The 17,452-nt window shown below is 51.9% G+C and overlaps 2 protein-coding genes across 4 annotated transcripts in view; one reads left to right on the top strand and one right to left on the bottom strand.

Moving 5' to 3' along the window:
* LOC121108231 (oxalate decarboxylase OxdD-like) overlaps positions 1 to 14,469 on the top strand; it is a 38,755-nt gene extending 24,286 nt beyond the window's left edge. Inside the window, exons 7-10 of one of the 2 annotated variants that reach the window (XM_040655286.2) lie at positions 3,614 to 3,723; positions 5,882 to 5,995; positions 10,155 to 10,304; positions 14,305 to 14,469. In XM_040655286.2, the coding sequence (XP_040511220.2) occupies positions 3,614 to 3,723; positions 5,882 to 5,995; positions 10,155 to 10,304; positions 14,305 to 14,415 (485 nt within the window). In that variant the 3' untranslated portion in view covers positions 14,416 to 14,469. The remainder of the gene's footprint in view (positions 1 to 3,613; positions 3,724 to 5,881; positions 5,996 to 10,154; positions 10,305 to 14,304) is intronic. The other variant, XM_046905111.1, reaches the window with a different exon arrangement.
* LOC124417480 (LWamide neuropeptides-like) lies at positions 10,303 to 16,246 on the bottom strand. Of its 2 annotated transcripts, none has more exons than XM_046905112.1 (2): positions 16,130 to 16,246; positions 10,303 to 15,322 (listed from the first exon to the last, which is right to left on the bottom strand). In XM_046905112.1, exon 2 carries the CDS (start codon positions 14,291 to 14,293, stop codon positions 13,280 to 13,282), a length of 1,014 nt encoding a protein of 337 aa, XP_046761068.1. In that variant the 5' UTR covers positions 14,294 to 15,322; positions 16,130 to 16,246; the 3' UTR covers positions 10,303 to 13,279. The 2 variants fall into 2 exon arrangements, with proteins under 2 accessions (XP_046761068.1, XP_046761069.1); XM_046905113.1 differs by having other exon boundaries at positions 10,303 to 14,681.
* Between the last annotated feature and the right edge of the window lie 1,206 nt (positions 16,247 to 17,452).

Below are 17,452 nucleotides of genomic sequence, written 5' to 3'. Positions count from 1 at the left end.
TAGGACCCTAAAGTCATTAGGACACGAGAAGAGGGCCTATCGCCCTTCCAGGACCTTAAAGAAACCCATAAGGGGCAAAAAGACCCCTAATTACCCTTCCAGGACCTTAATGAGCCCCAATAAGGGACAAAAAGACCCCTAATTACCCTTCCAGGACCTTAATGAGCCCCATAAGGAAGAAGACCCCTTTATCGCCCTTCCAGGACCTTAATGAGCCCCATAAGGCAGAAGAAGACCCCTTTATCGCCCTTCCAGGACCTTAATGAGCCCCATAAAAGAGGAAAAGACCCCTAATTACCCTTCCAGGACCTTAATGAGCCCCATAAGGGAGGAAAAGACCACTAATTACCCTTCCAGGACCTTAATGAGCCCCATAAGGGGCAAAAAGACCCCTAATTACCCTTCCAGGACCTTAATGAGCCCCAATAAGGGGCAAAAAGCCCCCTAATTACCCTTCCAGGACCTTAATGGGCCCCAATAAGGGGCAAAAAGCCCCCTTATTACCCTTCCAGGACCTTAAAGAACCCCATAAGGGAGGAGAAGACCCCTAATTACCCTTCCAGGACCTTAATGAGCCCCATAAGGGAGGAAAAGACCCCTTTATCGCCCTTCCAGGACCTTAATGAGCCCCATAAGGGAGGAAAAGACCCCTAATTACCCTTCCAGGACCTTAATGAGCCCCATAAGGGAGGAGAAGACCCCTAATTACCCTTCCAGGACCTTAATGAGCCCCATAAGGGAGGAAAAGACCCCTAATTACCCTTCCAGGACCTTAATGAGCCCCATAAGGGAGGAAAAGACCCCTAATTACCCTTCCAGGACCTTAATGAGCCCCATAAGGGACAAAAAGACCCCTAATTACCCTTCCAGGACCTTAATGAGCCCCATAAGGGAGGAGAAGACCCCTTTATAGCCCTTCCAGGAACTTAATGAGCCCCATAAGGGGCAAAAAGACCCCCAATTACCCTTCCAGGACCTTAATGAGCCCCATAAGGGAGGAGAAGACCCCTAATTACCCTTGCAGGACCTTAATGAGCCCCATAACTGAGGAAAAGACCCCTAATTACCCTTCCAGGACCTTAATGAGCCCCATAAGGGGCAAAAAGACCCCTTTATCGCCCTTCCAGGACCTTAATGAGCCCCATAAGGGAGGAAAAGACCCCTAATTTCCCTTCCAGGACCTTAATGAGCCCCAATAAGAGGCAAATAGACCCCTTTATCACCCTTCCAGGACCTTAATGAACCCCATAAGGGAGGAAAAGACCCCTTTATCGCCCTTCCAGGACCTTAATGAGCCCCATAAGGGAGGAAAAGACCCCTAATTACCCTTCCAGGACCTTAATGAGCCCCATAAGGGAGGAAAAGACCCCTAATTATCCTTCCAGGACCTTAATGAGCCCCATAAGGGTGGAGAAAACCCCTTTATCGCCCTTCCAGGACCTTAATGAGCCCCATAAGGGAGAAAAAGACCCCTTTATCACCCTTCCAGGACCTTAATGAGCCCCATAAGGGAGGAAAAGACCCTTTTATCGCCCTTCCAGGACCTTAATGAACCCCATAAGGAAGAAGACCCCCCCTATCGCCCTTCCAGGACCTTAATGAGCCCCAATAAGGGGCAAAAAGCCCCCTAATTACCCTTCCAGGACCTTAATGAGCCCCATAAGGGGCAAAAAGACCCCTAATTACCCTTCCAGGACCTTAATGAGCCCCAATAAGGGGCAAAAAGCCTCCTAATTACCCTTCCAGGACCTTAATGAGCCCCATAAGGGAGGAAAAGACCCCTTTATCGCCCTTCCAGGACCTTAATGAGCCCCATAAGGGAGGAGAAGACCCCTTTATCGCCCTTCCAGGACCTTAATGAGCCCCATAAGGGAGGAGAAGACCCCTAATTACCCTTCCAGGACCTTAATGAGCCCCATAAGGGAGAAAAAGACCCCTTTATCGCCCTTCCAGGACCTTAATGAGCCCCAATAAGGGGCAAAAACACCCCTAATTACCCTTCCAGGACCTTAATGAGCCCCAATAAGGGGCAAAAAGACCCCTAATTACCCTTCCAGGACCTTAATGATCCCCAATAAGGGGCAAAAAGACCCCTAATTACCCTTCCAGGACCTTAATGAGCCCCAGAAGGGAGGGGAAGACCCCTAATTACCCTTCCAGGACCTTAATGAGCCCCATAAGGGGCAAAAAGACCCCTAATTACCCTTCCAGGACCTTAATGAGCCCAATAAGGGGCAAAAAGACCCCTAATTACCCTTCCAGGACCTTAAAGAACCCCATAAGGGAGGAAAAGACCCCTAATTACCCTTCCAGGACCTTAATGAGCCCCAGAAGGGAGGAGAAAACCCCTTTATCGCCCTTCCAGGACCTTAATGAGCCCCATAAGGGACAAAAAGACCCCTTTATCGCCCTTCCAGGACCTTAATGAGCCCCAATAAGGGAGGAAAAGACTCCTTTATCGCCCTTCCAGGACCTTAATGGGCCCCAATAAAAGGCAAAAAGTCCCCTAATTACCCTTCCAGGACCTTAATGAGCCCCATAAGGGACTAAAAGACCCCTTTATCGCCCTTCCAGGACGTTAATGAGCCCCATAAGGGAGGAAAGGACCCCTAATTACCCTTCCAGGACCTTAATGAGCCCCATAAGGGTGGAGAAGACCCCTAATTACCCTTCCAGGACCTTAATGAGCCCCATAAGGGACATAAAGACCCCTTTATCGCCCTTCCAGGACCTTAATGAGCCCCATAAGGGGCAAAAAGACCCCTTTATCGCCCTTCCAGGACCTTAATGATCCCCAATAAGGGGCAAAAAGACCCCTAATTACCCTTCCAGGACCTTAATGAGCCCCATAAGGGAGGAAAAGCCCCCTAATTACCCTTCCAGGACCTTAATGAGCCCCAATAAGGGGCAAAAAGCCCCCTAATTACCCTTCCAGGACCTTAATGAGCCCCATAAGGGAGGAAAAGACCCCTAATTACCCTTTCAGGACCTTAATGAGCCCCATAAGGGAGGAGAAGACCCCTAATTACCCTTCCAGGACCTTAATGAGCCCCATAATGGAGGAAAAGACCCCTAATTACCCTTCTAGGACCTTAATGAGCCCCAATAAGGGGCAAAAAGCCCCCTAATTACCCTTCCAGGACCTGAATGAGCCCCATAAGGGAGGAAAAGACCCCTAATTACCCTTCCAGGACCTTAATGAGCCCCATAAGGCAGGAAAGGACCCCTAATTACCCTTCCAGGACCTTAATGAGCCCCATAAGGGACTAAAAGACCCCTAATTACCCTTCCAGGACCTTAATGAGCCCCATAAGGGAGGAGAAGACCCCTAATTACCCTTCCAGGACCTTAATGAGCCCCATAAGGGGCAAAAAGACCCCTTTATCGCCCTTCCAGGACCTTAATGAGCCCCATAAGGGAGGAAAAGACCCCTTTACCGCCCTTCCAGGACCTTAATGAGCCCCAATAAGGGGCAAAAAGCCCCCTAATTACCCTTCCAGGACCTTAATGACCCCCACAGCCTCATTAAACGCCCCCCTTTGACCCTTCCAGGACCTTCCCCCCCCCCCCCCCCCCCCTCCATTTACCTTCCAGGACCTTTCTCCCCTTCCAGCCTCTCCTCTCCACCCTTTCCGGGGCGGTTCCTTTCGCTGGGCTCCTTATCGCCCTTCCAGGACCTTCATGAGCCCCATGGAACGCATTTACACCCAATCCCTGGACGAGGTAACCCTCCTTTTACCCTTCCAGGACCTTCGGGGCCCTTCCAGGCCCTTTTAGGTCCTTCCTTTCCCCTTCCAGGACCTTTCAGACCCCCCCTTTCCGCTTCCAGGACCTTTTTAGTCCCCCCCTTTCCCCTTCCAGGACCTTTTTAGGTCCTCCCTTTCCCCTTCCAGGACCTTTCAATCCCTCCCTTTCCCCTTCCAGGACCTTTCAGTCCCTTTCAATCCCTCCCTTTCCCCTTCCAGGACCTTTCAGTCCCATTCAATCCCCCCCTTTCCCCTTCCAGGACCTTTCAGACCCCCCTCTTTCCCCTTCCAGGACCTTTTTAGTCCCCCCCTTTCCCCTTCCAGGACCTTTCAATCCCTCCCTTTCCCCTTCCAGGACCTTTCAGTCCCATTTAAATCCCCCCATTCCCCTTCCAGGACGTTTCAGTCCCTTTCAATCCCTCCCTTTCCCCTTCCAGGACCTTTCAGTCCCATTTAATCCCTCCCATTCCCCTTCCAGGACCTTTCAGACCCCACCTTTCCCCTTCCAGGACCTTTCAGTCCCATTTAAATCCCTCCCTTTCCCCTTCCAGGACCTTTCAGTCCCTCCCTTTCCCCTTCCAGGACCTTTCAATCCCTCCCTTTCCCCTTCCAGGACCTTTCAGTCCCTTTCAATCCCTCCCTTTCCCCTTCCAGGACCTTTCAGTCCCATTTAATGCCTCCCTTTCCCCTTCCAGGACCTTTTTATCCCTCCCTTTCCCCTTCCAGGACCTTTCAGTCCCTTTCACTCCCTCCCTTTCCCCTTCCAGGACCTTTCAGTCCCATTTAAATCCCCCCATTCCCCTTCCAGGACCTTTCAGTCCCTTTCAATCCCTCCCATTCCCCTTCCAGGACCTTTCAATCCCTCCCTTTCCCCTTCCAGGACCTTTCAGTCCCATTCAATCCCCCCCATTCCCCTTCCAGGACCTTTCAATCCCTCCCTTTCCCCTTCCAGGACCTTTCAGTCCCATTTAATCCCTCCCATTCCCCTTCCAGGACCTTTTAATGCCTCCCTTTCCCCTTCCAGGACCTTTCAGTCCCATTTAATCCCTCCCATTCCCCTTCCAGGACCTTTTAATGCCTCCCTTTCCCCTTCCAGGACCTTTCAGTCCCTTTCAATCCCTCCCTTTCCCCTTCCAGGACCTTTCAGTCCCTTTCAATCCCTCCCTTTCCCCTTCCAGGACCTTTCAGTCCCTTTCAATCCCTCCCTTTCCCCTTCCAGGACCTTTCAGTCCCTTTCAATCCCTCCCTTTCCCCTTCCAGGACCTTTCAATCCCTCCCTTTCCCCTTCCAGGACCTTTCAGTCCCATTTAAACCCCCCCATTCCCCTTCCAGGACCTTTCAATCCCCCCCTTTCCCCTTCCAGGACCTTTCAGTCCCATTTAATCCCTCCCTTTCCCCTTCCAGGACCTTTCAATCCCTCCCTTTCCCCTTCCAGGACCTTTCAGTCCCATTTAAACCCCCCCATTCCCCTTCCAGGACCTTTCAATCCCCCCCTTTCCCCTTCCAGGACCTTTCAGTCCCATTTAAATCCCCCCATTCCCCTTCCAGGACCTTTCAGTCCCCCCCTTTCCCCTTCCAGGACCTTTCAGTCCCATTTAAACCCCCCCCCTTTCCCCTTCCAGGACCTTTCAGTCCCTTTCAATCCCTCCCTTTCCCCTTCCAGGACCTTTCAGTCCCATTTAATCCCTCCCTTTCCCCTTCCAGGACCTTTCAGTCCCATTTAATCCCTCCCTTTCCCCTTCCAGGACCTTTCAGTCCCATTTAATCCCTCCCTTTCCCCTTCCAGGACCTTTCAGTCCCTTTCAATCCCTCCCTTTCCCCTTCCAGGACCTTTCAGTCCCTTTCAATCCCTCCCTTTCCCCTTCCAGGACCTTTTTATCCCTCCCTTTCCCCTTCCAGGACCTTTCAGTCCCTTTCACTCCCTCCCTTTCCCCTTCCAGGACCTTTCAATCCCTCCCTTTCCCCTTCCAGGACCTTTCAGACCCCCCCATTCCCCTTCCAGGACCTTTCAGTCCCATTTAAACCCCCCCTTTCCCCTTCCAGGACCTTTTAATGCCCCCTTTCCCCTTCCAGGACCTTTTTAGTCCCCCCCTTTCCCCTTCCAGGACCTTATTTGGGTCCTTTCTGCTTCGTAGAGCTCCGCCCCCCTCACGTTGGCTCTCCTCCGCATCCACCCTAACGAGCTGGGCCAGCCTCATTTGCATGGCAACGCTAACGAGCTCGCCTACGTCGTTAGCGGCCGAGGCCGGGTAGGTGTGTGTGTGTGTGCGTGGAGGGGGTTCATTTGCATATGGTTTGCATAATTAAGGGGAGGGGGGGGTAATTAGGCAGGCCGGGGCGCAGTGGGGGCCTATGGGTCACTATTTGGCAGCTCAGGGTCTTTATTTGGCATTGGGGATCACTATTTGGCAGCTATGGGTCACTATTTGGCAGCTCTGGATCATAATTTGGCAGCTGTGGATCATTATTTGGCAGCTCTGGATCCCTATATGGCAGCCATGGGTCACTATTTGGCATCCGAGAATCCCTATTTGGCAGCTATGGATCCTTATTTGGCATCAATGGGTCACTATTTGGCAGCTATGGATCCCCATTTGGCAGAAATGGATCACTATTTGGCACCTGAGGGGCCCTGTTTGGCAGCTATGGATCCTTATTTGGCAGCAGTGGATCCCTTTTTGGCATCAATGGATCGTTATTTGGCAGCAATGGATCACTATTGGGAATGAATGGGTCACTATTTGGCGGCTCAGGGTCTCTATTAGGCATTGTGGATCACTATTTGGCAGCAATGGGTCACTATTGGGAATGAATGGATCATAATTTGGCATCTATGGGTCACTATTTGGCTGCAATGGGTCCCTATTTGGCAGCAATGGCTCTCTATTTGGCAGCTGTGAGTCTCTATTTGGCAGCAATGGGTCTTTATTTGGCAGCCATGGGTCACTATTTGGCAGCTGAGGGGCCCTATTTGGCAGCTTTGGATCCTTATTTGGCAGCAATGGGTCCCTATTTGGCAGCTATCGATCCTTATTTGGCATCAATGGATCATTATTTGGCAGCAATGGGTCACTATTGGGAATGAATGGTTCACTATTTGGCGGCTCAGGGTCTCCATTTGCCAGCAATGGATCATAATTTGGCATGATGGGTCACTATTTGGCAGCTATGGGTCAGTGTTTGGCATCTATGGGTCACTATCTGGCAGCTATGGTTCACTATTGGGCATCAATGGATCCCCATTTGGCAGCAATGGGTCACTATTTGGCACCTGAGGGGCCTTATTTGGCATCAATGGATCCTTATTTGGCAGCAATGGGTCCCTATTGGGCAGGAATGGACCCCTATTTGGCAGATGGAGATCACTAGTTGGCAGCATTTCGGGCTGCAGTGGAACACTATTGGGCAGGAATGGATCCCTATTTGGCAGATGTGGCGCTAAATCGTGGCTCTAATTAAGACCCGGAGGGTTCATTTGCATATGGCGTGCATAATTAAGGGGGTAATTAGGCAGGCCGGGGTGCAGTGGGGGCCTATGGGTCACTATTTGGCAGCAATGGGTCACTATTGGGAATGATTGGATCACTATTTGGCATTATGGGTCGCTATTTGGCAGCTGTGGGTCACTATTTGGCACCTGAGGGGCCTTATTTGGCAGCTATGGATCCTTATTTGGCAGCAATGGGTCACTATTTGGCAGCAATGGGTCACTATTGGGAATGAATGGATCACTATTTGGCAGCTCAGGGTCTCTAATTGGCATTATGGGTCACTATTTGGCAGCAATGGGTCGCTATTTGGCAGCTGTGGGTCACTATTTGGCACCTGAGGGGCCTTATTTGGCATCAATGGATCCTTATTTGGCAGCAATGGGTCACTATTTGGCAGCAATGGGTCACTATTGGGAATGAATGGATCACTATTTGGCAGCTCAGGGTCTCTTTGGCATTATGGGTCACTATTTGGCAGCTATGGGTCACTATTTGGCTGCAATGGGTCACCATTGGGAACGAATGAATCACTATTTGGCAGCTCAGGGTCTCTATTTGGCATTATGGGTCACTATTTGGCAGCTATGGATCACTATTTGGCAGCAATGGGTCCTTATTTGGCATCAATGGATCCTTATTTGGCAGCAACGGGTCACTATTGGGAATGAATGGATCACTATTTGGCAGCTCAGGGCCCCTATTTGACAGGAATGGCTCATTATTTGGCAGCAATGGATCCCTATATGGCAGCAATGGGTCACTATTGGGCATCATTGGATCACTATTTGGCAGCGAATATGGCAGCAATGGGTCCCTATTTGGCAGCTGAGGGGCCCTATTCGGCACCTATGGATCCCTATTTGGCAGCTAGATCTAGGGCTGAATGGTGGCTGTAATAAAGGCCGGGGGGGGGGGGGGCGGGGAGTTGGAGGGGCTGATTTGCATATGGAATAGTTAATGAGGGTTAATTAAACAGGCCGGCCTGGTGACGGGTTGGGTGGGGTCCGATGGGTCAGTGTTTGGCAGTTTAGGGGCCCTAATCGGCACCTATGGATCCCTATTTGGCAGCTATGGGGCTGGATTGTGGTTGTAATTAAGGCCCGGGGGGGTTCATTTGCATATGGCGTGCATAATTAGGGAGGTTAATTAAGAAGGCCAGGGTGCAATGGGGGCCTATGGGTCAGTATTTGGCAGCTGAGGGATCCTATATGGAAGCAATGGCTCACTATTTGGCAGAAATGAGTCCCTATTTGGCATCAATGGATCCTTATTTGGCAGCCATGGGTCCCCATTTGGCATCAATGGGTCCCCATTTGGCAGCATTGGATCACTATTTGGCAGCTGAGGGGCCCTATTCGGCACCTATGGATCCCTATTTGGCAGCTAGATTTAGGGCTGAATGGTGGCTGTAATAAAGGCCGGGGGGGGGGGGGGGGGGGCGGGGAGTTGGAGGGGCTGATTTGCATATGGAATAGTTAATGAGGGCTAATTAAACAGGCCGGCCTGGTGACGGGTTGGGTGGGGTCCGATGGGTCAGTATTTGGCAGTTTAGGGGCCCTAATCGGCACCTATGGATCCCTATTTGGCAGCTATAGGGCTGGATTGTGGTTGTAATTAAGGCCCGGGGGGGTTCATTTGCATATGGCGTGCATAATTAGGGCGGTTAATTAAGAAGGCCGGGGTGCAATGGGGGCCTATGGGTCACTCTTTGGCAGCTGAGGGGTCCTATATGGAAGCAATGGATCACTATTTGGCATAAATGGATCCCTATTTGGCAGCAATGGATCCCCATTTGGCAGCAATGGATCACTATTTGGCAGCTGAGGGGCCCTATTCGGCACCCATGGATCCCTATTTGGCAGCTAGATTTAGGGCTGACTTATTGTGGCTGTAATAAAGGCCGGGGGGGGGGGGGCGGGGAGTTGGAGGGGCTGATTTGCATATGGAATAGTTAATGAGGGCTAATTAAACAGGCCGGCCTGGTGACGGGTTGGGTGGGGTCCGATGGGTCAGTATTTGGCAGTTTAGGGGCCCTAATCGGCACCTATGGATCCCTATTTGGCAGCTATAGGGCTGGATTGTGGTTGTAATTAAGGCCCGGGGGGGTTCATTTGCATATGGCGTGCATAATTAGGGCGGTTAATTAAGAAGGCCGGGGTGCAGTGGGGGCCTATGGGTCACTCTTTGGCAGCTGAGGGGTCCTATATGGAAGCAATGGATCACTATTTGGCATAAATGGATCCCTATTTGGCAGCAATGGATCCCCATTTGGCAGCAATGGATCCCTATTTGGCAGCTGAGGGGCCCTATTCGGCACCCATGGATCCCTATTTGGCAGCTAGATTTAGGGCTGACTTATTGTGGCTGTAATAAAGGCCGGGGGGGGGGGGCGGGGAGTTGGAGGGGCTGATTTGCATATGGAATAGTTAATGAGGGCTAATTAAACAGGCCGGCCTGGTGACGGGTTGGGTGGGGTCCGATGGGTCAGTGTTTGGCAGTTTAGGGGCCCTAATCGGCACCTATGGATCCCTATTTGGCAGCTATAGGGCTGGATTGTGGTTGTAATTAAGGCCCGGGGGGGTTCATTTGCATATGGCGTGCATAATTAGGGCGGTTAATTAAGGAGGCCGGGGTGCAATGGGGGCCTATGGGTCACTCTTTGGCAGCTGAGGGGTCCTATATGGAAGCAATGGATCACTATTTGGCATAAATGGATCCCTATTTGGCAGCAATGGATCCCCATTTGGCAGCAATGGATCCCTATTTGGCAGCTGAGGGGCCCTATTCGGCACCTATGGATCCCTATTTGGCAGCTAGATTTAGGGCTGAATGGTGGCTGTAATAAAGGCCGGGAGGGGACGGGGGGTTGGAGGGGCTGATTTGCATATGGAATAGTTAATGAGGGCTAATTAAACAGGCCGGCCTGGTGACGGAGAAGGGGTTGAAGGTGGAGATGGAGGTCGGGGTCGGAGATGTGGTGTTTTTCCCTGCCGGGACCCAACATTATTTGGAAGCCGGAGGCGATGAGGGACTGCTGCTGGTCGTGGCCTACAGCACCGGCAAGAAGGTGAGCCGTGGGGTTGAATGGGTCACTATTTGGCAGCGATGGGTCTCTATTGGGTTAAATGCATCCCTATTTGGCAGCTATGGGTCTCTATTGGGATCAATGGATCGCTATTTGGCAGCCAGGGGACTCTATTGGGATGAATGGGTCATTATTTGGCAGTGATGGGTCTCTATTGGGTTAAATGGGTCTCTATTTGGCAGCAATGGGTCTCTATTGGGAGTAATGGATCCCTATTTGGCAGCTATGGGGCTCTATTGGGTCAAATGGGTCACTATTTGGCAGCTATGGGGCTCTATTGGGTCAAATGGATCATTATTTGGCAGCTATGGGGCTCTATTGGGAGTAATGGGTCATTATTTGGCGGCCATCTGTCTCTATTGGGTCAAATGGGTCACTATTTGGCAGCTATGGGGCTCTATTGGGTCAAATGGATCATTATTTGGCAGCCATGGGTCTCTATTGGGTTAAATGAATCCCTATTGGGCAGCTATGGGGCTCTATTGGGTCAAATGGGGAACTATTTGGCAGCCATGGGTCTCTATTGGGTTAAATGGATCCCTATTTGGCAGCCATGGGTCTCTATTGGGAGTAATGGGCCACTATTAGGCAGCCAGGGGTCTCTATTGGGAGTAATGGATCTCTATTTGGCAGCCATGGGTCTCTATTGGGAGTAATGGATCTCTATTTGGCAGCTATGGGGCTCTATTGCGATGAATAGGTCACTATTTGGCAGCTATGGGGCTCTATTGGGATGAATAGGTCACTATTTGGCAGCGATGGGTCTCTACTCGGAGCTATAGGTCTTTATTTGGCAGCTATGAATCTCTATTGGGAGAAATCGGTCACTATTTGGCAGAGATGGGTCTCTATTGGGATGAATGGGTCACTATTTGGCAGCTATGGGTCTCTATTGGGTTAAATGCATCCCTATTTGGCAGAGACGGGTCTCTATTGGGAGTAATGGGCCACTATTAGGCAGCCATGGGTCTCTATTGGGAGTAATGGATCCCTATTTGGCAGCCATGGGTGTCTATTGGGTTAAATGGATCATTATTTGGCAGCCATGGGTCACTATTGGGAGCTATGGGTCATTATTTGGCAGCTATGGGGCTGTATGGAGACTTATGGGTCACTATTTGGCAGCCATGGGTCTCTATTGGGCTAAATGGGTCTCTATTTGGCAGCAATGGGTCTCTATTGGGAGTAATGGATCCCTATTTGGCAGCTATGGGGCTCTATTGGGTCAAATGGGTCACTATTTGGCAGATATGGGGCTCTATTGGGTCAAATGGATCATTATTTGGCAGCCATGGGTCTCTATTGGGTTAAATGAATCCCTATTGGGCAGCTATGGGGCTCTATTGGGTCAAATGGGGAACTATTTGGCAGCTATGGGTTTCTATTGGGAGTAATGGATCCCTATTTGGCAGCCATGGGTCTCTATTGGGTTAAATGGATCCCTATTTGGCAGCCATGGGTCTCTATTGGGAGTAATGGGCCACTATTAGGCAGCCAGGGGTCTCTATTGGGAGTAATGGATCTCTATTTGGCAGCTATGGGTCTCTATTGCGATGAATAGGTCACTATTTGGCAGCTATGGGGCTCTATTGGGATGAATAGGTCACTATTTGGCAGCGGTGGGTCTCTACTCGGAGCTATAGGTCTTTATTTGGCAGCTATGAATCTCTATTGGGAGTAATGGATCTCTATTTGGCAGAGATGGGTCTCTATTGGGTCAAATGGGTCCCTGTTTGGCAGCCATGGGTCACTATTGGGAGTAATGGATCCCTATTTGGCAGCCATGGGTCTCTATTGGGTTAAATGGGTCACTATTTGGCAGCCATTGGTCTCTATTGGGTTAAATGGGTCATTATTTGGCAGCGATGGGGCTATATTGGGAGTAATGGGTCATTATTTGGCAGCCATCGGTCTCTATTGGGTCAAATGGGTCATTATTTGGCAGCTATGGGTCTCCATTGGGATCAATGGATCGCTATTTGGCAGCCAGGGGACTCTATTGGGTTGAATGGGTCATTATTTGGCAGTGATGGGTCTCTATTGGGTTAAATGGGTCTCTATTTGGCAGCAATGGGTCTCTATTGGGAGTAATGGATCCCTATTTGGCAGCTATGGGGCTCTATTGGGTCAAATGGGTCACTATTTGGCAGCTATGGGGCTCTATTGGGTCAAATGGGTCACTATTTGGCAGCTATGGGGCTCTATTGGGAGTAATGGGTCATTATTTGGCGGCCATCTGTCTCTATTGGGTCAAATGGGTCACTATTTGGCAGCGATGGGGCTGTATTGGGTCAAATGGGGCACTATTTGGCAGCTATGGGTTTCTATTGGGAGTAATGGATCCCTATTTGGCAGCCATGGGTCTCTATTGGGTCAAATGGGTCATTATTTGGAAGCTATGGGTCTCCGTTGGGATCAATGGATCCCTATTTGGCAGCCAGGGGACTCTATTGGTATGAATGGGTCATTATTTGGCAGCGATGGGTCTCTATTGGGTCAAATGGGTCATTATTTGGCAGAGATGGGTCTCTATTGGGTTAAATGGATCCCAATTTGGCAGAGATGGGTCTCTATTGGGTAAAATGGCTCATTATTTGGCAGCGATGGGTCTCTATTGAGCTAAATGGGTCATTATTTGGCAGCCATGGGTCTCTATTTGGCAGAGATGGGCCTCTATTGGGTCCAATGAGTCACTATTTGGCAGCCATGGGTCCCTATTGGGTTAAATGGGTCATTATTTGGCAGCTATGGGTCTCTATTGGGTTAAATGGATCCCAATTTGGCAGAGATGGGTCTCTATTTGGTTAAATGGATCCCTATTTGGCAGCCATGGGTCTCTATTGGGTTAAATGGCTCATTATTTGGCAGCCATGGGTCTCTATTGGGATGAATGGCTCACCATTTGGCAGCGGTGTGTCAATATGGGGTCCAATGGATCCCTTTTTGGCAGCTATATATTAAGTAGCCACGGCCCCATATTTGGTAGCCACGGCCCCATATTGGACCCCATCGGCCCCATTTGGTGGCCACGGCCCCATATTTGGTAGCCACGGCCCCATATTGGACCCCCAGAGGCCCCAATTGGTGGCCACGGCCCCATATTTGGTAGCCACGGCCCCATATTGGACCCCCATCGGCCCCATTTGGTGGCCACGGCCCCATATTTGGTAGCCACGGCCCCATATTTGGTAGCCACGGCCCCATATCGGACCCCCATCGGCCCCATTTGGTGGCCACGGCCCCATATTTGGTAGCCAAAGGCCCATATTTGGTAGCCACGGCCCCATATTGGACCCCCATAGGCCCCATTTGGTGGCCACGGCCCCATATTTGGTAGCCAAAGGCCCATATTGGACCCCCATAGGCCCCATTTGGTGGCCACGGCCCCATATTTGGTAGCCACGGCCCCATATTGGACCCCCATCGGCCCCATTTGGTGGCCACGGCCCCATATTTGGTAGCCAAAGGCCCATATTTGGTAGCCACGGCCCCATATTTGGTAGCCACGGCCCCATATTGGACCCCCATCGGCCCCATTTGGTGGCCACGGCCCCATATTTGGTAGCCAAAGGCCCATATTTGGTAGCCACGGCCCCATATTTGGTAGCCACGGCCCCATATTGGACCCCCATCGGCCCCATTTGGTGGCCACGGCCCCATATTTGGTAGCCACGGCCCCATATTGGACCCCCATAGGCCCCATTTGGTGGCCAAAGGCCCATATTTGGTAGCCAAAGGCCCATATTTGGTAGCCACGGCCCCATATTGGACCCCCATAGGCCCCATTTGGTGGCCACGGCCCCATATTTGGTAGCCACGGCCCCATATTTGGTAGCCACGGCCCCATATCGGACCCCCATAGGCCCCATTTGGTAGCCACAGCCCCATATTTGGTAGCCAAAGGCCCATATATGGTCGCCACGGCCCCCATATTTGGTAGCCACGGCCCCATATTTGGTAGCCACCCCCATTTTCCCTATAGGAGCTGAAGACCCTTCGGATGAACCAATACTTCAAGGCCACGGCGGATCATATCCTGGCCCAGCTCTTCCGGAAGGAACAACGGGAGTTCCAGAGGTTCCCCCGCTCTTAATTAGCGGGGTTAATTAGCGAAAGGGTGGCGGGAATAAAGGAGTTTTTCATGGGCTTGGTTGGGTGTTTCTATAGGGGGAGGAGGATGGGAGGACCGGGCGGAGGTCCTCCAGGGTCATAGAGTTGGGGTCCTCCAGGGGCATAGAGATGGGGGGTGGGGTCCTCCAGGGTCATAGAGTTGTAGAGGGGAGGTCCTCCAGGGTCATAGAGTTGGGGTCCTTCGGGGGCATAGAAATGGGGGTCCTCCAGGGTCATACAGTTGGGGTCCTCCGGGGGCATAGAGTTGGGGTCCTCCAGGGGCATAGAAATGGGGGTCCTCCAGGGTCATACAGTTGGGGGTCCTCCAGGGGCATAGAGAAGGGGGGTTGGGGTCCTCCAGGGTCATAGAGATGGAGGGGGGAGGTCCTCCAGGGTCATAGAGTTCGGGGGAAGGAGGTCCTCCAGAGTCATAGAGTTGGTGATCTCCCAGGGTCATAGAGTTGGGGGTCCTCCAGGGTCATAGAGTTGGGGGTTGGGGGTCCTCCAGGGTCATAAATTTGGGGGTCCTCCAGGGACATACAGATGGGGTCCTCCAGGGTCATAGAGATGGGGGTTGGGGTCCTCCAGGGTCATACAGTTTAGGGGGTTGGGGGTCCTCCGGGGTCATACAGTTGGAGGTCCTCCAGGGTCATAGAGATGGGGTCCTCCAGGGTCATAGAGTTGGGGTCCTCCAGGGTCATATACATGGGGGAGAGGAGGTCCTCCGGGGTCATAGAGATGGGGTCCTCCGGGGTCATAGAGTTGGGGTCCTCCAGGGTCATAGAGATGGGGGTTGGGGTCCTCCAGGGTCATAGAGTTGTAGGGGGGAGGTCCACCAGGATCATAGAGTTGAGGGGGTTGGGGTCCTCCGGGGTCATACAGTTGGGGTCCTCCAGGGGCACAAAGAAGGGGGGTTGGGGTCCTCCAGGGTCATAGAGTTTAGGGGGTTGGGGGTCCTCCGGGGTCATAAATTTGGGGGTCCTCCAGGGTCATAGAGATGGGGGGATTGCGGTCCTCCAGGGTCATAGAGTTGGGGTCCTCCGGGGGCATAGAGATGGGGGTTGGGGTCCTCCAGGGTCATAGAGATGGAGGGGAGGAGGTCCTCCAGGGTCATAGAGTTGGGGTCCTCCGGGGGCATAGAAATGGGGGTCCTCCAGGGTCATAGAGATGGGGTCCTCCAGGGGCACAAAGAAGGGGGGTTGGGGTCCTCCAGGGTCATAGAGTTAAGGGGGTTGGGGGTCCTCCGGGGTCATAAATTTGGGGGTCCTCCAGGGACACAGAGATGGGGTCCTCCAGGATCATATACATGGGGGAGAGGAGGTCCTCCAGGGTCATAGAGATGGGGTCCTCCAGGGTCATAGAGTTGGGGGTTGGGGGTCCTCCGGGGTCATAAATTTGGGGGTCCTCCAGGGTCATAGAGTTGGGGTTCTCCAGGGTCATAGAGATGGGGGGAAGGAGGTCCTCCAGGGTCATAGAGATGGGGTCCTCCGGGGTCATAGAGTTGGGGGTCCTCCGGGGTCATAGAGTTGGGGTCCTCCACAGTCATATACATGGGGGAGAGGAGGTCCTCCAGGGTCATAGAGTTGGGGGGGGTTGGGGTCCTCCAGGGTCATAGAGTTGGGGGGTTGAGTTTGTCCTCCAAGACCATAGAGACGCGGCAGGGGAAGGGGGTAGGACGGTCGACCTGGGCTTTTTACCTGCCAGGACCTGAGTCCATTGACACACCAAGGGCTGCGCCATCATCCATCTTTATTTCCCTGCTAGGACCCAAGCAGTCACATTTATTACCCCCTTCCAGGACCTTTCCCCCTCCCAACCTTTATTATCTCCCTTCCAGGACCTTTTCCCCCCCTATTATTCCCCTTCCAGGACCTTTTTTCCCCTATTATCCCCCTTCCAGGACCTTTTTTCCCTCCCCAACCTTTATTATCCCCCTTCCAGGACCTTTTTCCCCTATTATCCCCTTCCAGGACCTTTTTTTCCCCTATTATTCCCCTTCCAGGACCTTTTTTTCCCCCCCCAAACCTTTATTATTCCCTTCCAGGACCTTTTCCCCCTATTATCCCCCTTCCAGGCCCTTCTTCCCCCCTTCAACCTTTATTACCCCCCTTCCAGGACCTTTTTCCCCCCCCAACCTTTATTATCTCCCTTCCAGGACCTTTTACCCCCCCCCCAACCTTTATTATTCCCCTTCCAGGACCTTTTCCCCCCTATTATCCCTTCCAGGACCTTTTTCCCCCCTATTATTCCCTTCCAGGACCTTTTTCCCCTATTATCCCCTTCCAGGACCTTTTTTCCCCTATTATTTCCCCTTCCAGGACCTTTTTTTCCCCCCCCAACCTTTATTATTCCCCTTCAGGACCTTTCCCCCTATTATCCCCCTTCCAGGCCCTTCTTTCTTCCCCCCTTCAACCATTATTACCCCCCTTCCAGGACCTTTTTCCCCCCCAACCTTTATTATCTCCCTTCCAGGACCTTTTACCACCCCCCCAACCTTTATTATTCCCTTCCAGGACCTTTTCTCCCCTATTATCCCCCTTCCAGGACCTTCTTTCCCTATTATTCCCTTCCAGGACCTTTTCCCCCCTATTATTCCCCTTCCAGGACCTTTGTAACACCCCCCCCAAACCTTATTATTATCCCCCTTCCAGGACCTTTTTTTTCCCCTATTATTCCCCTTCCAGGACCTTTTTCCCCTATTATCCCCCTTCAGGACTTTCCCCCCCCCCCAACCTTTATTATCCCCCTTCCAGGACCTTTTCTACCCCTATTATCCCCCTTCCAGGACTTTTTTCCCCTATTATTCCCCTTCCAGGACCTTTTTTTTCCCCTATTATTCCCTTCCAGGACCTTTCAACCCCCCCAACCTTTATTACCCCCCTTCCAGGACCTTTTTCCCCTATTATTCCCCTTCCAGGACCTTCCCCCCCCCCCAACCTTTATTATCCCCCTTCCAGGACCTTTCCCCCCCTATTATTCCCCTTTTCCAGGACCTTTTTACCCCCCCCAACCTTTATTAT

Source organism: Gallus gallus, chromosome W, assembly GCF_016699485.2.
Source record: "Gallus gallus isolate bGalGal1 chromosome W, bGalGal1.mat.broiler.GRCg7b, whole genome shotgun sequence".
Lineage (NCBI taxonomy): Eukaryota > Metazoa > Chordata > Aves > Galliformes > Phasianidae > Gallus > Gallus gallus.
This window is presented reverse-complemented; position numbering and strand designations above follow the sequence as displayed.

Coding starts and splice junctions, on each gene's coding strand:
- LOC124417480 (XM_046905112.1), bottom strand. CDS start 14,293: ATGGGGGTGGCTACCAAATATGGGGCCGTGGCTACCAAATATGGGGGC.